Genomic DNA, 23,220 nt, shown 5'->3' with positions numbered 1-23,220 from the left:
CTAACCCGGATGACGCTGGGCCAATTGTGCGCCACCCTATTGGACTCCCAATCACGTCCGGTTGTGATACAGCCTGGAATCGAACCAGGATCTGTAGTGACGCCTATAGCACTGAGATGCAGTGCCTTAGACCGCTGTGCCGCTCGGGAGCCCCTGAGTGACTAGTGTGAGGTCATTGAGAGGCAGTGTTATCGCATAACATTGGCACGAGGATACCGGCCCGGGATACCAACCCCAATCCCTTCCAGTTCCAACCCGTTTCAACAGTGTAGTTTCCCCGAAGCTCCACCTTTGACTTGGTAGTTAAATTATCAGTAAGTCTGAAAATCTGACAGCAAAAAAAAACGATTTGAAAATCTCTTTGAAAATCTGACCGAAAAAAAAAAAAAATCAACAAATATTGCCTGGCTGAAGTAAAACTATTACGTTCTTTCTTGTCTGTCTTCTGTAATTTGTTCAATGAACAATAAAATAAGGAACCATCTGTACTGACACAATAAGGAAGCTCTTCCCTTCCGTATACACAACTAACTGTACATGTTCAATTACATATTTGTTTTTCAATGATATAGCCTATGTACACACAATCGCTCATGACGCAATTACGCAAGATTTTAGTTCTTGGTCTCTGAGACTAATGTGTCTTTCTACCCCTCATTTGTTCAAATACATTAATTAACAAGATCTAGTATAGGAAATCCATACAGTGTACCATACTGTTCCCTGTTGAATAGATGTCTCACTGTAAGCCTGTACCTGTCATGGTTATATATTTGTTTAATACCTTGTTTAATACCTCTGCTTTTATGGCTTTAGTGCTCTGTACTTCTTACTGTCAGATATAAACACTGGAAAGGGGAGGGATCAGCTTGGATGGCTGTGTTTATAGATGAGAGAGAGAGAGAGAGAGAGATCCACAAGCCAAGTGGGCAATGGGCAAGACTCAAGGGAAACACACTATGGGACGTTTTCCAGGGCACAGCCTAGTCCTGGACTAAACACCAAGCTCAATTAAGAATCCCCATTGAAAATGCTTTTAAGTCCAGTATTAGGAGTAATCTGTGACAGGGAAACGGCCCCTACATGTCTGTTTATAGCATAGAAATGGATTTCTAGCTCTATTCCAATTAACCATAGGCTGATTCAAGTAATTAGGACAAATCCTTTGGGAACATTTGGCACAGACTATTGTCATTTCCCAGAAATCCCCACATTGCCTGTCAGTTCAATATGCACATTGTTCTCTCTTTTGAAGGATAATGATGCTCTTTATTATCTTTGTTTAGTTTGATGGGGCTGCTAAGAGTGTATTTTGTGAGATGACAATGTTTTATTATATTTGGGCTTCATCATCATATTCCATTTGATAACGTAAATATTAGAACATACAACATGGCCTTTGTAAGCCCTGTTTAAATGTTTAGTTATAACTTCCAGATGGACATTTTTTAAAGGGTGGATGTGTCTTTAAGAATATTACCTGTCCATACTACAGTGCGCTCGCAGTCTGTCGCGAAGCCAGAGGGTTTGCGTGAACGTTCCAAAAAGTGGATGTTTAGGAGACTTCTACAGAACGGCGTGGAGTCAACGTCCTGTCGCCTCACTGCGCCGACACTTTACTGTAGATATGGAAGGAGATGCATAACTGTATATTAAGACGTAACCGTATTATAATAAGATACCATCTGACTGCTGTGTCCGTGGGAATTACTTCGTAATTGGGGGATCATCATATTCATGCGGGTTTATTTTGCTTTGGAATTCCTGATCTGTTCTTGCTCTTGACATGATATCCACGGCAGATAGTTTTTTTTAACCATGTCTTTTATAATTAATTTGGCAATCTGCTAAACTTTGGGGAGAGCATACAATATTCTGTCTGTCGATCACTTTGGATACTGCGAGCTATGTTGCCAAGATGTTACAAGAGACCAATGTTTCGTCCTTTTTTCTGGAAACAATCTTAACGCTCTTATTGCAAACAAATGTAAAAGTACAATGATACATTCATACTGAAACCAAGGGATTACACACAGAAGGACGGTGGAGAATGGCTTCGAAGGAGAGGTTGAATGAGCCGTGGATTTTATATTACACCAAGGTAAGTTTAATACGGGGGGGGGGCTGACACCTGTTGTTGAATTGCAATTGTCCTATATTTGCTTGAAAGCTTTTTTCGAAGGTATCACCGGAAAACATGACTGCAGTGCACGCTACAGTTGGCAACCATATTTGCCAATGCTTGTTGTTCTGATAGTGAGCAGGCGGAATCGTATGAGGAAGTATTTGGGATTCATGCAGGATGTATTTTGAGCGAATTTCACCTCTGTCCATAAACAGGCAGTTTTATTCCGTGATATGCCAGCACTATCTACGGTTTAGTTTATCTGATTTTGTGAAACATTGTTCTAATTCTATGCTAGTATAACTTGGCGTCGACAACTCTGGATATGGTTCCTTTACCTGCTGGCTACTGCCAAGGTCAGAGACGGAATAGGAAGCGAGACACCCCACTCGCTGTTTCTTTCTGGTCCAGACCCAGCTGCTACTGAATTAGTGTCTATGGGAGACCCACCCCGTTAAGTAGACCGGAACGGACCATTTTTTTCAATGGTAAACTGCTTGAGTGAACCATCTTCATTTATCCACCATCTTTGGTCAGGTGCCCTCTTTACTTCCTGAATGTAGTTCCTACTTGTCACATGTATGTTGTTCACTTTAGCAGAGTTGGGGTAGGCCTATAGATAGTTATCCTTCTCTTATTTGTTTAACAGATGATTTCTTCAGGGATATGGGTCATAGCATAACATATTTGCAACATTGTATTGGCATTGGTGTAGCGCGGTTTCACGGCCCCGCAAGGTCTGTGCAAGCCCTGTGCAATGGGGCATAGAGAAAAAATGTGCCATTTTATAGCAAATGTCGTGGTATTTTACACATTTTTGCCATGAGGCTGAGAGAAAATGTTCCAGTTTTAAAGCTAATTTCCCCAAAACTCGTACGCCGTGCGCTATGCCAGGGTTTATCAGTTTGTAGACTACTGCACCAGCACCTGCCTATAATACATCGTAGCCTACAAGAACACAACTGTTGCAACAGTATTAGTATTTATCAGCATCACAAAACTCCTTGTCTGAAATGTGCCGAGAAATTAAAAATGTGTGTTATTGATATAGCCTACACACACTAGTGGTCTGCATTGCAACCCTGACAGATTACCCCCAGGTCGGCCTAAAACAAACATTTCCATAAGAGTGGTGGAAAAAGACTTGTCCTTGGTTTTTTTTAGAATTGGGTGTGACTACTAACTGGCAATGGTCAGTCATCCATCCCTTTTCACGATTCCCCTTTTGAATGAAAACATATTGCCTGGAAATTAATTAATGATACTAAATTATTCACTAGATTTTGCAATCTGTTTCAAATGCCTAAGGAACAGTTGCAATGAGCACTGCAGTCTTTTCCTATTATGTTACATGCCTATTTTGAGGTGCAGTTGGTGACATTCCCTTCTACACCCATGCAACCATACCTAGGCCTTCCTCTCCTCTCCCTATTCCCTCCTACCGCATAGCTTGAGGCACTGGCAGGCATTGAGGGGTTAAACATGGCAGAAGACAAAGCAGATGGACCTGTTTCAGCAGGTAGAAGAGCAGACAGAGGAGGGCCCCTCCCCCACTAGGCCTACCTCCTGTCCTGTTGGTTCACTAACAGAAGAGGGCCCCTCCCTCACTAGGCCTACCTCCTGTCCTGTTGGTTCACTAACAGAGGAGGGCCCCTCCCTTACTAGGCCTACCTCCTGTCCTGTTGGTCCACTAACAGAGGAGGGCCCCTCCCTCACTAGGCCTACCCTCCTGTCCTGTTGGTTCACTAACAGAGGAGGGCCCCTCCCTCACTAGGCCTACCCTCCTGTCCTGTTGGTTCACTAACAGAGGAGGGCCCCTCCCTCACTAGGCCTACCTCCTGTCCTGTTGGTTCACTAACAGAGGGCCCCTCCCTCACTAGGCCTACCTCCTGTCCTGTTGGTTCACTAACAGAGGAGGGCCCCTCCCCCACTAGGCCTACCTCCTGTCCTGTTGGTCCACTAACAGCCCACAGGCTGCATCCCAAATGGCACCCTATTCCCTATATAGTGCACTGCTTTTGACCAGGGCCTGCATAGGGAATAGGATGCAACCCCATTGCTGTTGGTTTAGATGCCCACACACACAGTACATCTGGGTGGGGTCACATTTTAAGGCTGGGACGATACCAGTATCTCAATATCTTTTTTCCATGGCAAAAATGTAAACAGGAAGCAGACCAAACTCGTTGGTCCTTTAACCTGCTGGATGTAACATAGTGTGTGCTGTAGTTTGGAAATATAAATACATGTGACTCTGGATGACAACATGTTTGGTCCAACATTAAGGCTGTTTTCCTAAACCCACTTTGTATTTTGTTTCCTTGCCGCTCTACTGTTGAGTATCTCTATATACTGGTTTTGTCCCAGCCCTAATCACATTGGTTGATTGCATTTGTTTTGAAATGGGACATTGTTTAGTAAGTATCTGAATGCAGAGTGGGTGCCAGTGTTTGAATATTAAAAGGAACCAACCACTGTGCGTCAGTCTTCTAAGTCAGGGTTTCCCAAACTTGATCCCGGGGCCCCCCCCTGGGTACACATTTTGGTTTTTGCCCATAGCACATCACAGCTGATTTAAAATAATCAAAGCTTGATGATGAGTTGGTTATTTGAATCAGCTGTGTGGCGCTAGGACAAAAACCAGAACGGGGGCCCCAGGACCGAGTTGGGGAAACCCTTGTCTAAGTGAGGCTTCATTACTCATGGTTTTTATGGTGACCCCATTGTCTGCAAGTTAAACCTTTACTGGGTGTTCTAACAACTGCTGTTAGATGTACGTAGGAGAGGTCGACCGATTTATGATTTTTCAACGCCGATATCGATTAATCCGTCGATTAAAAAAAATATATATATATATATTTTTTTAAATATATTTGTAATAATGACAATTATAACAATACTGAATGAACAATGAACAATTTCATTTTAACTTAATATAATACACAGCAATGAAACATGTTAAATTTGGTTTAAATAATGCAAAAACAAAGTGTTGGAGAAGAAAGTAAAAGTGCAATATGTGCCATATATAAAAAAAAAAGCTACCGTTTAACCTGTTGAGTGTAGGGGGCAGTATTTTGATGTTTGGATGAAAAACGTCCCCGAATTAAACTGCCTATTTCTCAGGCCCAGAAGCTAGAATATGCATATAATTGTCAGATTAGGATAGAAAACACTAAACGTTTCCAAAACTGTTAAAATATTGTCTGTGAGTATAACAGAACTGATATTGCAGGTGAAGACCTGAGGAAAATCCAACTAGGAAGTGCCTCTTATTTTGAATGCACCCTGTTCCATTGCATGCCTTCCCTCCATTTAAAGGGATAGCAACTAGATAGTTTCAGCGTTTTATTCTGAAAAATGAGCGAGAACGATCACATCGCGTCAGTGGATGGCTGGGTGCCAGCAGAGTTTTGCATGCGCAACAGCTTGGAGCAGACATATTCTCTCTCTCTCCTAAAAAAGCTACGGTTCGGTTGAAATATTAGATTATTTATTGTAAAAACAACCTGAGGATTGATTATAAAAAACGTTTGACATGTTTCTACGAACTTTACGGATACTATTTGGAATTTTCGTCTGCCCCGTCGTGACCGCTCGAGCCTGTGAATTACTCAACAAAACGCGCCAACCAAATGGAGGTATTTTGGATATAAAAATAATCTTTATGCAACAAAAGGAACATTTATTGTGGAACTGGGAGTCTCGTGAGTGCAAACATCCAAAGATCATCAAAGGAAAGCGATTCATTTTATTGCTTTTCGTGTCCAATCTACTTTGCTGCTAGCTGTTTGTAATGTTGTCTGCTGAGAGAGGTGGCCCAACATAAACGCTTGGTTTGCTTTAGCTGTAAAGCTTTTTTGACATCCGACACGCCAGGTGGATTAACAACAAGCTAAGCTGTGTTTTGCTATATAGCACTTGTGATTTCATGAAAATTAAATACTTTTAGTAATTTAATTTGAATTTGGCGCTCTGCAATTCAGCGGATGTTGACGAAAATGATCCTGCTAACAGGATGGGTGCGCCAAGAAGTTCCTTGCTCAGAACATGAGAACATATGAAAGCTGGTGGTTCCTTTTAACATGAGTCTTAAATATTACCAGGTAAGAAGTTTTAGGTTGTAGTTATTATAGGACTATTTCTCTCTATACCATTTGTATTTCATATACCTTTTGACTATTGGATGTTCTAATAGGTACTTTAGTATTGCCAGCCTAATCTCAGGAGTTGATAGGCTTGATGTCATAAACAGCGCAATGCTTGAAGCATTGCGAAGAGCTGCTGGCAAAACGCACAAAAGTGCTGTTTGAATGAATGCTTACGAGCCTGCTGCTGCCTACCACCGCTCAGTCAGACTGCTCTATCAAATCATAGACTTAATTATAATATAATAACACCCAGAAATACAAGCCTTAGGTCATTAATATGGTCATATCCGGAAACTATCATTTCGAAAACAAAACGTTTATTCTTTCAGTGAAATACGGAACCGTTCTGTATTTTATCTAATGGATGACATCCATCAGTCTAAATATTGCTGTTACATTGCACAACCTTCAATGTTATGTCATAATTATGTAAAATTCTGGCAAATTAGTTTGCAACGAGCCAGGCGGCCCAAACTGTTGCATATACCCTGACTCTGCGTGCAATGAACGCAAGAGAAGTGACACAATTTCCCTAGTTAGTGATTTTAAGAAAGGCATTGATGTTTATGGTTAGGTACATTCGTGCAACGATTGTGCTTTTTTCGCAAATGAGCTCTTGTTAAATCATCCCACGTTTGGCGAAATTGTCTGTCTTTGTTCGGAAGAAAGTCTTCACACAGTTCACAACGAGCCAGGTGGCCCAAACTGCTGCATACACCCTGACTCTGTTGCACAGAACGCAAGAGAAGTGACACAATTTCCCTAGATAAAATAAATTAATGTTAGCAGGCAATATTAACTAAATATGCAGGTTATATAAAATATATATACTTGTGTATTGATTTTAAGAAAGGCATTGATGTTTATGCTAAGGTACACATTGGTGCAACGACAGTGCTTTTTTCGCAAATGTGCTTGTCAAATCACCCATTTGGTGACGTAGGCTATGATTCAATGATAAATTAACAGGCACCGCATAGATTATATGCAACGCAGGACACGCTAGATAAACTAGTAATATCATCAACCATGTGTAATTAACTAGTGATTATGTTAAGATTGTTTTTATAAAGATACGTTTAATGCTAGCTAGCACCTTACCTTGGCTCCTTGCTGCACTCGCATAACAGGTAGTCAGCCTGCCACGCAGTCTCCTCGTGGAGTGCAATGTAATCGGCCATGATCTGTGTCCAAAAATGCAGATTACAGATTGTTATAAAAACTTGAAATCAGCCCTAATTAAATCGGTCTAACCTCAAGTACGACGCATATTTGACTTGTTCTTAAGACTGGCAAATCAACAGTAATGATCTGATTAGCCTGTGTGAGAGAAAGGTAGACTATTGACTAGTGTGTTCTAGACTGGGCATTGGACAAGATTTAACAGACTCGTGTGTTCCAGACTACCTAGGCCACTACAGGTGTAGGCCCCCATACTATCTCTTGTTCTCTCTCTCTATGTCCACTGCCTGTGGGTGTACTGCTAAGCTCAGTGTTATGTTGTGTCTGCCCATCTGTGTCTAGCATCGGGTCATGACAGCCACCGCTGTACCATGTCAACCACTTCCTCCTGATCTGTCTCTCTGTGTGCGTCTCAAATAGCACCCTATGCCCTATATAGTGCACTACTTTTGACCAGGGCCCATAGAGCTCTGGTCAAAAGTAGTGAGCTATGTAGGGAATAGGGTGCCATTTGGGACATTATCTCTCTGCAATTTGGAGGACAACTGTGATGTCATGGAGCCACTTCCTTTCCCCATGAACCTTTCAGACTGACGGAGACGACTGCATTTACACTGTTCAGCAGGGTTTTACAACACACACAGGCTGAGCCTGCGAGGTGGTAAGATTTCAATTTTGCATGTGTACGATGGCTTGCAAATGAACAGAACCCAACCAACACATTGTAGTTGTAAATGAAACGAGAACACAGACAAAGGGCACCCTATTCCCTTAAAGTGCACTACTTTTGACCAGAGCCCTATTGACCATTTCAGTATATGTCATCCAAAGTCTGTCGACACTTAAATCCTGGAGGTAAATGAGGACCGACACTGACGAGATTGACCTTGATTTCGACATGGAACAACAGAAAGGGTGTTCACACTCTCAAGATGATTTCACAACATTACACTGTATGGTAACAATCACCTGCTGTGACTGTCTCCACTCAATGAATGGACTGCGGTGAGGTAGGCTGACAGAACAGGCGAGGTGTAACTTAACAGGGGACTTAACATTCACCTGCCCCTCCTATAGTCTCCATGAGAATGCAATGTTCTTCGTCTTTTGTTCAGTACCTGTATGTCAAGTTAACATCTTCTATAGTATCATGTTTAAACTGGATGTCTGCCTGCGTACCTGTGTCTGACACTCACATGTCACACACTCAGTATGGTGTCACTGTATGAACCAAATGGAGCATGAAGACATCTGAAACTATTTTAAAGAAAGTATTTGACAATGGCTGCATCCTAAATAGTTCCCTATCCTGTATATAGGCCCATAGGGTTCTGGTCAAAAGTAGTGCACAAACATAGGGAACATGCTACCATTAGGAAACTCGGTGTTTGAGTTTGCATTCGATGTGCACTTCAATGTCAGGAGTTGACTGTATTCAAAATGCTCACACGCTGAATGCATGAGTCCTAGCCATCGCTCTGCTTCTCCAGAATCTGGAATAGAACATACGACTTGCACTGGCACGTCAGTGACTGGAGCTGTGCGTCCTCTGATTTGTGCAATACATTCTTTACACACATCTTAAATCAGACCCAGATTCAGCGCTTACATAAAGCTTAGAAATCCTTTGCACATGTATCTGCACCTCGCTGTGCATGCAGTGGCTGTGTCCCCCACATGGCTCATAGGGGTCTGGTTAAACTATGTGTTATATAGAGAATGGCCCATAGGGGTCTGGTTAAACTACGTATTATATAGAGAATGGCCCATAGGGATCTGGTTAAACTACGTATTATATAGAGAATGGCCCATAGGGGTCTGGTTAAACTATGTGTTATATAGAGAATGGCCCATAGGGATCTGTGTATTATATAGAGTATGGCCCATAGGGATCTGGTTAAACAACGTATTATATAGAGTATGGCCCATAGGGGTCTGGTTAAACTACGTATTATATAGAGAATGGCCCATAGGGGTCTGGTTAAACTACGTATTATATAGAGAATGGCCCATAGGGATCTGTGTATTATATAGAGAATGGCCCATATGGGTCTGGTTAAACTGTTTATTATATAGAGAATGGCCCATAGGGGTCTGGTTAAACTATGTGTTATATAGAGTATGGCCCATAGGGGTCTGGTTAAACTACGTATTATATAGAGAATGGCCCATAGGGATCTGTGTATTATATAGAGAATGGCCCATATGGGTCTGGTTAAACTGTTTATTATATAGAGAATGGCCCATAGGGATCTGTGTATTATATAGAGAATGGCCCATATGGGTCTGGTTAAACTGTTTATTATATAGAGAATGGCTCATAGGGGTCTGGTTAAACTATGTGTTATATAGAGAATGGCCCATAGGGATCTGTGTATTATATAGAGTATGGCCCATAGGGGTCTGGTTAAACTATGTGTTATATAGAGTATGGCCCATAGGGGTCTGGTTAAACTACGTATTATATAGAGAATGGCCCATAGGGGTCTGGTTAAACTACATATTATATAGAGATTGGCCCATATGGGTCTGGTTAAACTATGTGTTATATAGAGTATGGCCCATAGGGGTCTGGTTAAACTGTTTATTATATAGAGTATGGCCCATAGGGATCTGGTTAAACTACGTATTATATAGAGAATGGCCCATAGGGATCTGGTTAAACTACGTATTATATAGAGAAAGGCCCATAGCGGTCTGGTTAAACTACGTATTATATAGAGAATAGGGTGTCATTTTGGAACGCAGTCAGTGAAATATCTCTTGTTTATCTCGGAGGGGAAACAACAGATTTAGGCTATTGGCTGCTCTTCAGTGCTGCATATCTCTAACCTGTTTATAAAGGGGAAATCTGGGATTCAAACAACAGGTTCTGATTGGGTAAAACAGTTTAACTAAATTCACAAGGATGATTTTAAAACTATTTCAAGGCATCTGCACATCCTCAGTGTTGTCATGCAGGTATGGACATGCAGAGCCTTCAGAAAGTATTTAAACCTCTGGACTTATTCCACATGTTGTTGTGTTGTAGCCGGAATTCTAAATGGATTCAATATATTATATATATATAATATATATTTTAAAAAATTCTCTCACCCATCTACACTCACACAATACCCCATAGTGACATCACAATACCCCATAGTGACATCATAATAACAAAGTGAAAACAGGTTAGCAAATGTATTAAAAAGGAAATTCAGAAATATCTCATTTACATTCACTACCGTTCAAAAGTTTGTGGTCACTTATAAATGTCCTTGTTTTTGAAAGAAAAGCCTATTTTTTTTTGTCCATTAAGATAACATAAAATTAATCCGAAATACAGTGTAGACATTGTTAATGTTGTAAATGACTATTGTAGCTGGAAACGGCAGATTTTTTTATGGAATATCTACATAGGCCCATTATCAGCAACCATCACTCCTGTGTTCCAATGGCACGTTGTGTTAGCTAATCCGAGTTTATCATTTTAAAAGGCTAATTGATCATTAGAAAACCCTTTTGCAATTATGTTAGCACAGCTGACGACTGTTGTCCTGATTAAAGAATCAATAAAACTGGCCTTTAGACTAGTTGAGTATCTGGAGAGTCAGCATTTGTTGGTTCGATTACAGTTTCTGATCAATTTTATGTTATTTTAATCCACAAAAAATGTACTCTTCTTTCAAAAACAAGGACATTTCTAAGTGACCCCAAACTTTTGAACGGTAGTGTCAGTATTCACACCCCTGAGTCAATACATGTTAGAATCACCTTTGGCAGTGATTACATCTGTGAGTCTTTCTGGTCAAGTCTCTAAGAGCGTTGGACACCTGGATTGTACAATATTTGCAAATTAATATTTTAAAATTCTTCAAGCTCTGTCAAGTTGGTTGTTGATCATTGCTAGACAGCCATTTTTCTAGTCTTACTCTAGATTTTTAAAGACAAAACTGTAACTAGGCCACTCCGGAACATTTAACAGTCTTGGTAACCAACTCCAGTGTATATGTGGCCTTGTTTTAGTTTATTGTGCTGCTGAAAGGTTGAATTTGTCTCCCAGTGTCTGTTGGAAAGTAGACTGAACCAGGTTTTCCTCTAGGAGTTTACATGTGCTTCGCTCCATTCCCTTTCTTTTCATTCTAAGAAACTCCTTAGTACTTGCCGATGACACGATCATAACATGATGCAGCCACCACCATGCTTGAAAATATGAAGCATGGTACTCAGTGACTTGTTGGATTTGACCCAAACATAATAGTTTGTATTCAGGACATAAAATAATATTTTTGGCAGTTTTACTTTAGTGCCTTATTGCAAGCATACCCATAACAGTATGCATGTTCTGGAATATTATTTTGGTTGAAATTATCGGGTATTGTGTGTAGGCCAGTGACAACATCTAAATGTAATCCATTTTAAATTCAGGCTGTAACACAACAAATTGTGGAAAAAAGTCAAGGGGGGTGTGAATCCTTTAATAAGAAGGTCCTGTATACAGACAGTCACAATGATCTGCTCATTAAAAGAGAGATTGTGGACTAGTCAGATCTTGTCAGATGGCTGTGTAGAGTTATGTACATTCTCAAGAGGCAGCTGTCTGCTATTGGACCCCAAGGTTATTGATTGTTCTTTTGTCTGTCTTCAAATGTCATTACTGTTAGGGTGTACTGTAATAACAGATTGAAGTGTTCATGAAAGTATGGACTGGTGCATCAATGGACAGCTATTTGAGAGAGAATATACAAATGAAGGGGGGTTATGTACAAGACCGGAGCATAGTGATACTGACCTGAATGTTATGTACAAGACCAGAGCACAGTGATACTGACCTGAATGTTATGTATAAGACCAGAGCACAGTGATACTGACCTGAATGTTATGTACAAGACCGGAGCATAGTGATACTGACCTGAATGTTATGTATAAGACCAGAGCACAGTGATACTGACCTGAATGTTATGTACAAGACCGGAGCATAGTGATACTGACCTGAATGTTATGTACAAGACCAGAGCATAGTGATACTGACCTGAATGTTATGTACAAGACCAGAGCACAGTGATACTGACCTGAATGTTATGTACAAGACCGGAGCACAGTGATACTGTAGCTGAATGTTATGTACAAGACCAGAGCACAGTGATACTGACCTGAAGGTTATGTACAAGACCAGAGCACAGTGATACTGACCTGAAGGTTATGTACAAGACCAGAGCACAGTGATACTGACCTGAATGTTATGTACAAGACCAGAGCACAGTGATACTGACCTGAAGGTTATGTACAAGACCAGAGCACAGTGATACTGACCTGAAGGTTATGTATAAGACCAGAGCACAGTGATACGGACCTGAAGGTTATGTATAAGACCAGAGCACAGTGATACTGTAGCTGATGCCCTCCAGAGGTAGTGATGTGGTGACGTCAGCCCTTCCACTGTTCCTCTGCCTGTGGGAGAGGGACATGGACCCTGGTCATAAGTAGGGTACGTGGAGATGGGGAAAACACACGTTTCTGGGGGATCAAGGGTCATTATGAGAAATGAAATCAGGGAAGCAGTGAGCTGTCAGTAATTATCCTGGTGACTGTTCATCTAGCTAATGACTGCCTGTGGTGGAGCAGAGCTGTGACTGACCATGGTGACAACCCCACCGTCACTCAGCTGCAGCAAAACCCTACACTACACCCTCCTATTAGACTTCACATGTGTGGTCCATAGGGCTCTGATGAGCAGAGATGAGGTATCGTACTCCCTCGGCCCTCCAGCTTCATCTGGCCTTCGCTAGTTCCCTGGCTGTGTCCCAACAGGCTCCCTATTCCCTAGATATTTGACTAGGGCCTATAGTTCACTATAGTGCACTATGTAGGGAATAGGGTGCCATTTGGGACGCATACTCTGTTTAGGATCTCTCCTGCACTGCAGCCTCTGTGGCCAGAGTCTGTTTACCAACAAGCAGCTGAATTAGGAAACCCAAAGTGCTCTTTGTTCCCCCTCAGCTGGTGCATGTCAGGAGGCTGGAGCACCCCAGAATGTCAAGCAGCTCAGGGCAGCACAGCTGCACAGTCCGTCCCACATCCTCCCTCCTCCTACCGCCTTGGCAGCCGTTTAACGGGTGAAGTTTCCCCTAGGTACAGATCTAGGATCAGTGTCCCCACCCCTAATCCTAGGCTTAACAGTTAAAACTGACCGAAGATCAGCATCGAGGGGCAACTTCACCCTACACCTTGGCAGCCAGAGTAATAGAGGGATCAGGGAGATCAGTGCACATTAAACTTTTGATTATAATGTCAATAGTCATGGTATACACTTTTTATTATTTTTTTATTTAACACGTGGTTTTGTTAACAACAGAGTGTTGATAGTGTCGGAACAGGCTTTATAGTAGTAGTTGTGACATACTGTTTTGAGGATGTGAAAGAGGCCTACTGTTGCATTATGGGTAAGTTGTTGTCGTCGTCTGCATTAGTAATACATGTGTTTATCAGAGGTCTGGCATTGGCTCAGGGGACTTGGGAGGTGAAAAGGGAAGGGCTAGTAGGGGGACAGGAAGGGCTAGTAAGGGGGACATTTACAGGTGTTTGGCTCCAATGACATTACCTGCTACTGTGTGGCATTGGTGCATTCCAATGCATTCCATTCCAAATGGCACTCTATTCCCTTTATAGTGCACTACTTTTAACCAGGGCTCTGGTCAAAAGTAGTGCACTACATAGGGAATAGGGTGCCATTAGGGACACCACATTGCCTTCTGTTGTACTACTTTGTACTCATTTCCTGTATCTGTAAATATCGTTTAGATTCCCCTTGTATTTGTGGTTTGTAATTTTGAAATGTAAGAAAGTTCTCCTTTTGCACTTCAGCTTGAAATAAGGGAACAATTGGTAAGAGAAGGAACACAAGGGTAGTGGAACACTAGGCTCTATATGGATGGAACGCGGACGTTTCACAATATGTAGGATATTACCCAGATGGATGTAGTCAGTATTCACCCATGTAGGATATTACCCAGATGGATGTAGTCAGTATTCACCCATGTAGGATATTACCAAGATGGATGTAGTCAGTATTCACCCATGTAGGATATTACCCAGATGAATGTAGTCAGTATTCACCCATGTAGGATATTACCCAGATGAATGTAGTCAGTATTCACCCATGTAGGATATTACCCAGATGAATGTAGTCAGTATTCACCCATGTAGGATATTACCAAGATGGATGTAGTCAGTATTCACCCATGTAGGATATTACCCAGATGGATGTAGTCAGTATTCACCCATGTAGGATATTACCAAGATGGATGTAGTCAGTATTCACCCATGTAGGATATTACCAAGATGAATGTAGTCAGTATTCACCCATGCAAGATGTTTTGACTGTAGTTTTAAGTGTGAATCCCAGTGCTGTTTCAGTCTTTTAGTGTTTGTTGATATTATGTCCCTGGTGTACAGTACAGGACCATGTCCATCTGAGGATCTGGGCGATAGGAGCATGGCCAGACATGATGTGCCTCCCCAGATCTACAGTATATTCAGATCTCAACTTGTGGTTATTGTCACCTTTCCTGTGTGCCCTGTTTAAGCAGGACGCTTCCCAGATCTACAGTATGTTCAGATATCAACATGTGGTTATTGTCACCTTTCCTGTGTGCCCTGTTTAAGCAGGACGCTTCCCAGATCTACAGTATGTTCAAAAGAAGGCTATTATCAGCTGGTCAGATATTTTGGTCTCCACAGCATCTCATCAGACACGTTGTGTTATCGTTGAATTGAGTTGGATGATGTAGATGTTCTTACTTGATGTGTTTATCTTTGTCATCCTTAGTCAACTCGGGGCTCATCTGTAGAAGAGACTTTGGTCTCAGTATGACTCCCTGATTTTAAAATAAAGGTGAAATAAATCAAACAGCAGCTGCAGTTAGAGTACCTCAGAAAGGCCCTGAACTAAATCTGTTCACGTCTCCGCTGGAGCAGCTATTGCGCTGTTTCTTACCGCGTGTTGTCGGAAGACCAAAGCCATAGTAGTATGAAGATTGGGACACACACGTGAAGTTTCATGATAATCCTCGATGGATTATGGACACGTGGTTTTGTTTAGGGAATTTTTGTTTGACATTTTTGGCAATGTGAAACCAACCAGACCAGATAACAACAAACACAATGTAACAAAATAAATCTAACTCTGATTGGAACTGTAGCTGAAAACTGTGAAAACGCCCTGATTCCATTACTAGCCATGGTACGACTCCAAAGATTTTTTTTACAGGAATGAGGTTGTGTAGAAAGCCTTGTCTTTTGTCATATCATCACTAAGTTGATGAGGCCGTGTGTCTCAACCTTAACACACAGGAATAAGTGTTGTAAGTCCCAGGCTTCCTACTGTTGTGGCCCAGTCCAGAGGCTGTAATACTTTGTTTTGATTGCAGCTTTGCCGTGAAAAGAGCAACACCTTCATCACTTCCTTTAAGTCAGTTAACGCCCAGAGAACACAGAAAAATACATTGGTTTCCTCATAGCGAGGTGAAGACTTTAATGCTGGGAATTGAGACACAGACAATAGTAAAAGCCTTTGTGTTTTGTCTAAGTAGAGTCATTTATTCTAGAGATGGAGAGATTTTTAAAACCAGCATGATGAAATCCCATTGAGGTCGACATAAAGCTTCCAACAACCTGATGAATGAGACAACTAATGTGGCTGAGTGGGTGTAGAGATAATGTCTGAATACAGTAAGACTGAAAACGCAGAGACGTTGTGTTAGGTTATAAAGGAGCTACTCCCTCTGTAAGTACTCTGTAATTGCATCATAATATGAGTCAGCCCGTCTCTAGGACCATTAGTCTGACTAGTCAGCTGTGGATTTGTGGAAGGCCGTCCGCCTTATTACTGGACGCCCACAAGACTAGATACTGAACGGCTTGATTGTCGGTAAGGCATATGTAGCCTAAGTGCCAGTCTGTTGGTGCTATTATTATGCCAGCTCCTTGCTGTCATTGTCAAGCCAAACATGACAATGAGTGACAAGGAGTTTTCATGATACAGTGGTTCCTCATTATGCATTTGGGTCCCTAGGTTTTTATATGACCAAGTGGTTCCAATGACAAATGTTGATGCGAGCCACCCTTGCCTTGTGGCATTCTTCAAAATGACAAATGTTGATGCGAGCCACCCTTGCCTTGTGGCATTCTTCAACGAAGATGGCTGACAAAACATTACGGTCGAACCAGATGTAAGTTGTTATGACGTCATAATGAGTAAAACTAAAAATGTCGCTGGGCCAGACAGGACTTACTTGCTACTCAATGTAATAAAGTAATGACTTTTCAAATAAGTTACCTTACACGTTATGTTGGCTGACAAGTTGTTAGCTACGCTGTCCTTACGAACCACATAGCATATCATTACAGCAGTATGTACCGGTATGTTCGCTGGATACCTAACGTTAGTAGTGATACATCAAACTTGCCAGTATATTAACTATAGGCTAACTAACTACTGGAGTGATGCTTAGAATTCCATTAAAAAATGTATCCCTTTATTTTATCACTACAATCTGTTTGTCGGACAAAACTGGAAAAAAACAACTTGTGTAGAAAGTCAAAATCCCCACCTCGATGGTGTCAACTGTGCATATATCTGCGTAAAATAAAAACTTTTGACTATTTCTGGTCAAGCGATCGATGACAAACGAGCTCGCTGCCCAGACTTACATAATTACAAAGAGGAGATTCTCCTAATTTAAAATGGTGCCTGTGTAACAGTTCTGATTCCGTCCCTCTCCTCACCCCTACCTGGGCTCAAACCAGGGACCCTCTGCACACATAGACAACAGCCCCGCTCGTAGCATCGTTACCCATCGCTCCACAAAAACCAGCGCCCTTGCAGAGCAACTACTTCCAGGTCTCAGAGTGAGTGACGTCACCGATTGAAGCGCTATTAGCGTGCACCCTGCTATCTACCTAGCCATTTCACACCGGTTACACCTGACTTGAAAAACAAAAACGAAATATACACATTGCCAGATATTTTGCAAAATAGACAGACATGCCTATATTTCCCCCATAGGAAACAATGGGAAGACTGCAGAGTTCCAATATTATTTTTTGTTGTTTACGTTTTGTTGTTTACATTTTAACACCATAATATTAATCAAGCTAATTAAGCCAAATTTCTTAAAATCAATCCCATATACTATGTTATTACAAAACAGGTTTTAAATTATCTGGAAATGCCAATACGGAATACTATCAAATGCTTCTTAAAGATGGTCAAACTAGCAATAACTTGCAGTAACAGAAGAAATGGCTGGGAATTAAATGACGTGCCACAGAATGCTGCAGCAGCACGCAGGGTGTACCGCAGTATGCCAACTTTTAAAAGGAAGAACCACTGTAGCACAAACAGACTGGCACTCAGGCCCCATCTGCTGTACCCACACTGGATGCCCACTAGCTTCAGAACAGCTAGAATATAACCCCACTAGCTACAGAACAGCTAGAATATAACCCACTAGCTACAGAACAGCTAGAATATAACCCCACTAGCTACAGAACAGCTAGAATATAACCCCACTAGATACAGAACAGATAGAATATAACCCCACTAGATACAGAACAGATAGAATATAACCCCACTAGATACAGAACAGATAGAATATAACCCTGCTCAAGTGAGCACAGCACAACAAGGTGAGTCCAAAAATGTATTGTATGCTGCTGCATAAATGATGTAATATGCCAGGGAGATAGAATACTAGAGATAGTATACTGTAGCTAAGAAAGTATTACTAAGTGTATGTTATGTAGTAAGAAGTTAGTAGCCCATAAGATGTGAGTGCCTCACCCAAAGAATTTGGTATATTTACCCCTCTTAATTTAGCCTACTGTTCTGACTTGGTGGCGCACATATAGCCTATAACCTGTTTTTGAGAAACGTAATCAAAATATTGTAAGAGCTTTCATTGTCTGCTTATATGCCCCCTTTATTTATCCTACGGTTCTGACTTGGTGTACAGAGAGAACACTGTAAGAACGGCCCATGTTCTGAATTCTGTTGCTGTACATTTAATAAGGGCTAAACAAATAGTTATACTGAATACGTCTGTCCTAGCTCGCTCATTAATGTCTTAATCAAAATTACAGATGACCTCTTATCCGCTTGTCATCCCCTTATGTCATAGTTTGTACATCTCAGTTGTCAGTAGAAACCATATTTGTTTAAACAAGTCAGCCATATCGGCTATGTTTTTTTAAAGGGCAGTAAATGAGGCTGAATTAACTGTTTCGCTGCCAGATGAAGCTCCCCTGATAACCAGGTGTAGCAGAAGCAATATGTTGGGACTGCTGTTGGGACAGCTTTATGGAGGCCCTAACAGTTTGTGGGCACCGTTTGTCACCGTTATAGTGCAATTCATGTATTGTTTAGTGTTGTGTAGTGGCTTTGCTGGCATGCATCCCACTTTTTTTTGTTGCCCCACCAAGATGTACATGCTGAAATCATCACTGCTGCTTTGTATGAGTTAGCCTAAGCCTATCTATTGTATTCAAATGGAAATGTTCACATTATTCAAACTCTCAGAATTCGCCGCTTCAACTTCAGTAGCCTACCTCTCCTGTCAGTAGTCGGGCGTGGGAGTTCAAGTGGGCCTAGTAGGTGTGGTGTCATTGAAATAGAGTAGGCTGGCTACATGGGCGGAAGAATCACGCGCCAGTTAACTTAACAGTAGCGGTGCGTGTGTAAAATGACCTGGGAAGCCAAGTGAAGCCATATTACAACCTACACTGTATGTGTTGTGATAATTGCGTTGTTTGCTGTTCATTTATATGCCTTGTGACTGTGATATATAGGCCGAGACAGTGGCAGAATAAATTCAACCACACATTTGTTTTAATAACAAAACCGGATAGCAACCTCTGTCCAGTGAAGTCCACGACACATGTTTATTTTATTTATTTAACCTTTTAGTAAGACAGTTACATGACCTACAGCTTGCTTAAGCAAGTTAATGTTTCTGACATTTCCGGACCACTAAACAACTATTGATTTAGAACCACAGACAAGTTACCGCAAATCACAAAGAAAACAGGAGCTGCCTCCTCTATTTCTGCACTAGTCAACTTCAACATTTCAACATCATCAAATCACCTCTGCTTAGTCTAAAACAGTGACAACTAAAAGATAACAAATACAATTTAGTCCAATCAACATCACCTAAATATGATGTGGCTGTCCATACTTCTGATTTATGTTTGTGCGTTCGTGCAAGTAGAAAAACCTGTTTACTCACCCAACATGTAGAGAAAGGCCAATGCCATCCTCCTCTCTCATGTTGACGAAACGGTCTCCCACTCTGTCATACAGTACACGCTTGTATTTGGTTGTTGTTCTAGTCTACGTAAATAAAATGCTTGCTCGCTAGCCTAACTTCCATTCATGGGTAACGTTAATTAGTTAACATTAGACTTCTACATCTAGCTACATATTGAACTTCCATCCTCTCAGGCCAGGGGCACAACAATGTATGAATTAATGGTTGGATCAGAATCACCGCTACAATCATTGGCCAGTACGGAGAATTAAGTCCAAATCCCTATCTCCATCCATGGCTAATTTAGGAAAGGGACGATTGTATCTATCTAGCTAGCCACCAGAGAACAACAACAACGAGATGCAACAATTCAAGTCGTTTCTGTTAAAGACTTATGCTCTCAAAGCCATTTGATAGGACCAATCAAATATGATCTCCCTCGGTTTAGCTCAACACTGATTGGCTAATTTGTATACTTTTTTTTGTCAAGGATGGCCTAATGCTCGCTGGCTTCCCTTTCATTCAATACTACTGGCGGCAAGAATGTCCCACTCGTTTGGACTAGACATAGAGAGACAGAGGGTTGCTGTTTTCTCGCTCCTTTTCCTGTGAGGAGATGCATTCATTCAGCCTCTTGCGAATTGAAGGAAAATTATGAAACACAAAGAGACGAGAAAAACAAAATGTTGATATTTTTTTGGGGGAGCCTGGTTTCCCTTGTCGTTCGTGAATAGACTTCACTCTAACTTAAATATGAAATTAACTTTAAATATTGTAATGAAACACCAGGGAGCAGGTCTCGAACCCTCGACCTTCGAGCCCGAGGTCCGGCGCGCTATCGACTGTGCCGCAAAAGCTTACTAGTGCGGCAGAGTCGATTTCCGCGCTTATAAACCCAGGGTCGTTACACTACTCCCTCCTTTCAAAGAGTGCGTCCTCGCGCTGGCTTGTGACTCTACGTCTTACAGGAACGCGCTCACCAGCCAAGCACTGTCGTGGGTGCAAGGTCCGATCACTTCTGACACCAATGTAATGAAACAGCAGATAGCAGGTCTCGACCTTCGAGCCCCGGCGCGCTATCGACTGTGCGGCAAAAGTATGCCCGTGCGGCAGTGTCGATTTCCGCGCTTATAAACCCAGGGTCGTTACAATATGATTAGACTAGTTTACTACAGTGTCTGTAAATAAATATTTTTAACGGAAAGAAACGGAGGGCGCTCAACCAACGTGAGTCGAGCTGCAATCAAAAAAATCGACTCATCATGAAAAGGAAAAGATCAATCACACCGACAGCGTCATTTTGCCGAATGTTACGCAGCATCATCTGGATGTGTGTGCAACAAAAATTCAACATTCACCTTTCTGCTACTATTTCTGTCAAGCCGTCTACGCATACAGTTTGACCCATACGTTTGATTAGGCTATTGCCTAGAAATACATATTGGTCACCCATAGTCTATTTCTCAGTTTGAAACTCCCAAAGGGTAGGCTATAAAAAAATAACTCAAGAGAAAGGTTAAGTCTCTCCAACTCTGCTGACTTCAAACTACATCTACCATATTGGCTGATATAGCCCAGTATTAAATATAGATAGCCTAATATAATGGACTACGTGAGAATCTCTGGTAATTCTACCTATTTCTTAAGTAATTTGCGCATTTGATATTGTCTATAGGGCGCAAAATTGCTGGGACCATGGCTGGCAAGAGAGCTATGTCATATACGCCTAAAATAATTTAGCGGGACTGCGGTTGGGTTTGGGACCAGTTCTTGCGGTAACGAGTGGGAGTCGCACAGAACACCTGCGGGCGTGGTGCAGTATGAAAATCTGCGCGTGGGAGCAGGATGAAGAAATCAGTCCAGTGCAGACCTCTACTGTGGATAACTGACAATGATGGGATTATTTCAAGGTAATTCTATTTTCATGTCACCGAGACAGACAGATGGTCAGGCTATGAGGTGGCTTTTGAAATTAATAAAGGACAAGTGTTTATGGAAAGCCATTATGGCTAAACTTGGATCACAGATGAAGACTTGAGGGCATATTATATTTGTACTGAGACTTTTACTTGTGCCTTACTGTGCAGAGCAGGTACACATCAGTCAAGTACCTTGTAATGACTGTCATACTGAAGCTATAGTCAGCTTTCCAGTGAACAGACCTAACACTTCCCAATACAAAAGTCATTCAGAAACACTGTTCTTCTTCAGAAAAATAAACCTATTATCACCTAGTCAGATATTTTGGGTTCCACAACAACTCATCGAACTGTTCAAACATTTTGTATACCAACTGTGTTCCCACACACGTCAGTCATTCTGAGAAGTAGAAGGCTGAGTACATGCAGTGCTAGATAGTTGGAGGATGCTGTTGGGTTGAGCCCTTACCGACATCCCCATCTGCTTCACAAATAGCTCCAGTAACTAAAGAGGAAGAGGCCTACTATGAGGAGGCTGAGTTTGAGCGTTGTGTGGAGGAAATGTGTTTCGGTTATAGTGACTTGACATTTCCTGGTTGCTTGACAGAAGGAGAGAGAGACGGAGTGAGTAAGCGACAGACGGACAGACAGACACTAGTGCTGATTAGGAGAGCGGGCTGGAGACCGACAGACACTAGTGCTGATTAGAAGCGATGTGCTACTTACTACTCTGAGGAGCTGAAGCACCCTGTGGGCCTGGTCTGGACCTACTGTTCTGACTCTGGACTCCCTGATAACCTAGGACCCAGGAGGGCTCACTGAGACTGGGTTCCTCTGAACCCCTTCTCCCTGCCCTCCCAGACACATGCAATGAGACATGGACTGGCCCACAAATGACAGTCAACTGGTAGGCTAATATTATAATTTCATTCTAGATTGATTACAGAAAACGTGAAGATAGAAGATGTTCAGCCACTCACATTGATGCACTGCATCTTAGTGTATGTTGGATTTCACATCTGTTGCGTTGCCTCTGCTGATTTCAAAAGACGTTTGTTGAAGTTACACATTTGCCAGTAGTAGTGATCTTTAAACGGGGGGTTTCTGAAGTATGTTTTGGATTGTGCCTTGCAGCCATATTGGTGCGGCTGCCAGCTGTTGACAATGTAGCTAACTTCCTCTATAGGGGCCCGTGGGCGTCTGTCAGGCTGCAAGCATCAACGAGGCATGGTTCACTACTAAACTAGCAGCAGTAGAAGTAGGCGTTCCATAGGGAAGTGCCTGACTAATTGTCAGGTCATGTGGTGTCACCTGATGTTGTTTGGGTGTAATGAGTCAGGTTGGCCCTTGTGGGAACTGTAGTCCCTCACTCCACACACCGCCTGATGTGTGGAAGAAAATAACACTCCTCGTTCTCACGTGAAGAAGGCTTTGCGTCTCTCTAACGTCGGGCTCTGTGTGAAGTCAGGGTCAGGTCTTCACTTCAACACCATGCTGTTTCTTTTCTCCCTAGTAGAAAGCTGAGCTGATGTAGCATGTCTCTGTGTGAAGTC

General features: G+C 41.9%; 1 protein-coding gene across 1 annotated transcript in view; it reads left to right on the top strand.

Annotated features, from left to right (window-relative positions):
• Window positions 1–1,685: 1,685 nt before the first annotated feature.
• LOC139386945 (neurobeachin-like 2) overlaps window positions 1,686–23,220 on the top strand; it is a 129,852-nt gene continuing 108,317 nt past the window's right edge. Inside the window, exon 1 of the mRNA XM_071132852.1 lies at window positions 1,686–2,101. Coding sequence (XP_070988953.1) covers window positions 2,051–2,101 — 51 coding nt within the window. The 5' untranslated portion in view covers window positions 1,686–2,050. The remainder of the gene's footprint in view (window positions 2,102–23,220) is intronic.

This window comes from Oncorhynchus clarkii, chromosome 3 (assembly GCF_045791955.1).
Source record: "Oncorhynchus clarkii lewisi isolate Uvic-CL-2024 chromosome 3, UVic_Ocla_1.0, whole genome shotgun sequence".
Classification (NCBI taxonomy): Eukaryota; Metazoa; Chordata; class Actinopteri; order Salmoniformes; family Salmonidae; genus Oncorhynchus; species Oncorhynchus clarkii.
The sequence above is the reverse complement of the archived record's forward strand: the minus strand, read 5'-3'. Positions and strand labels throughout refer to the sequence as shown.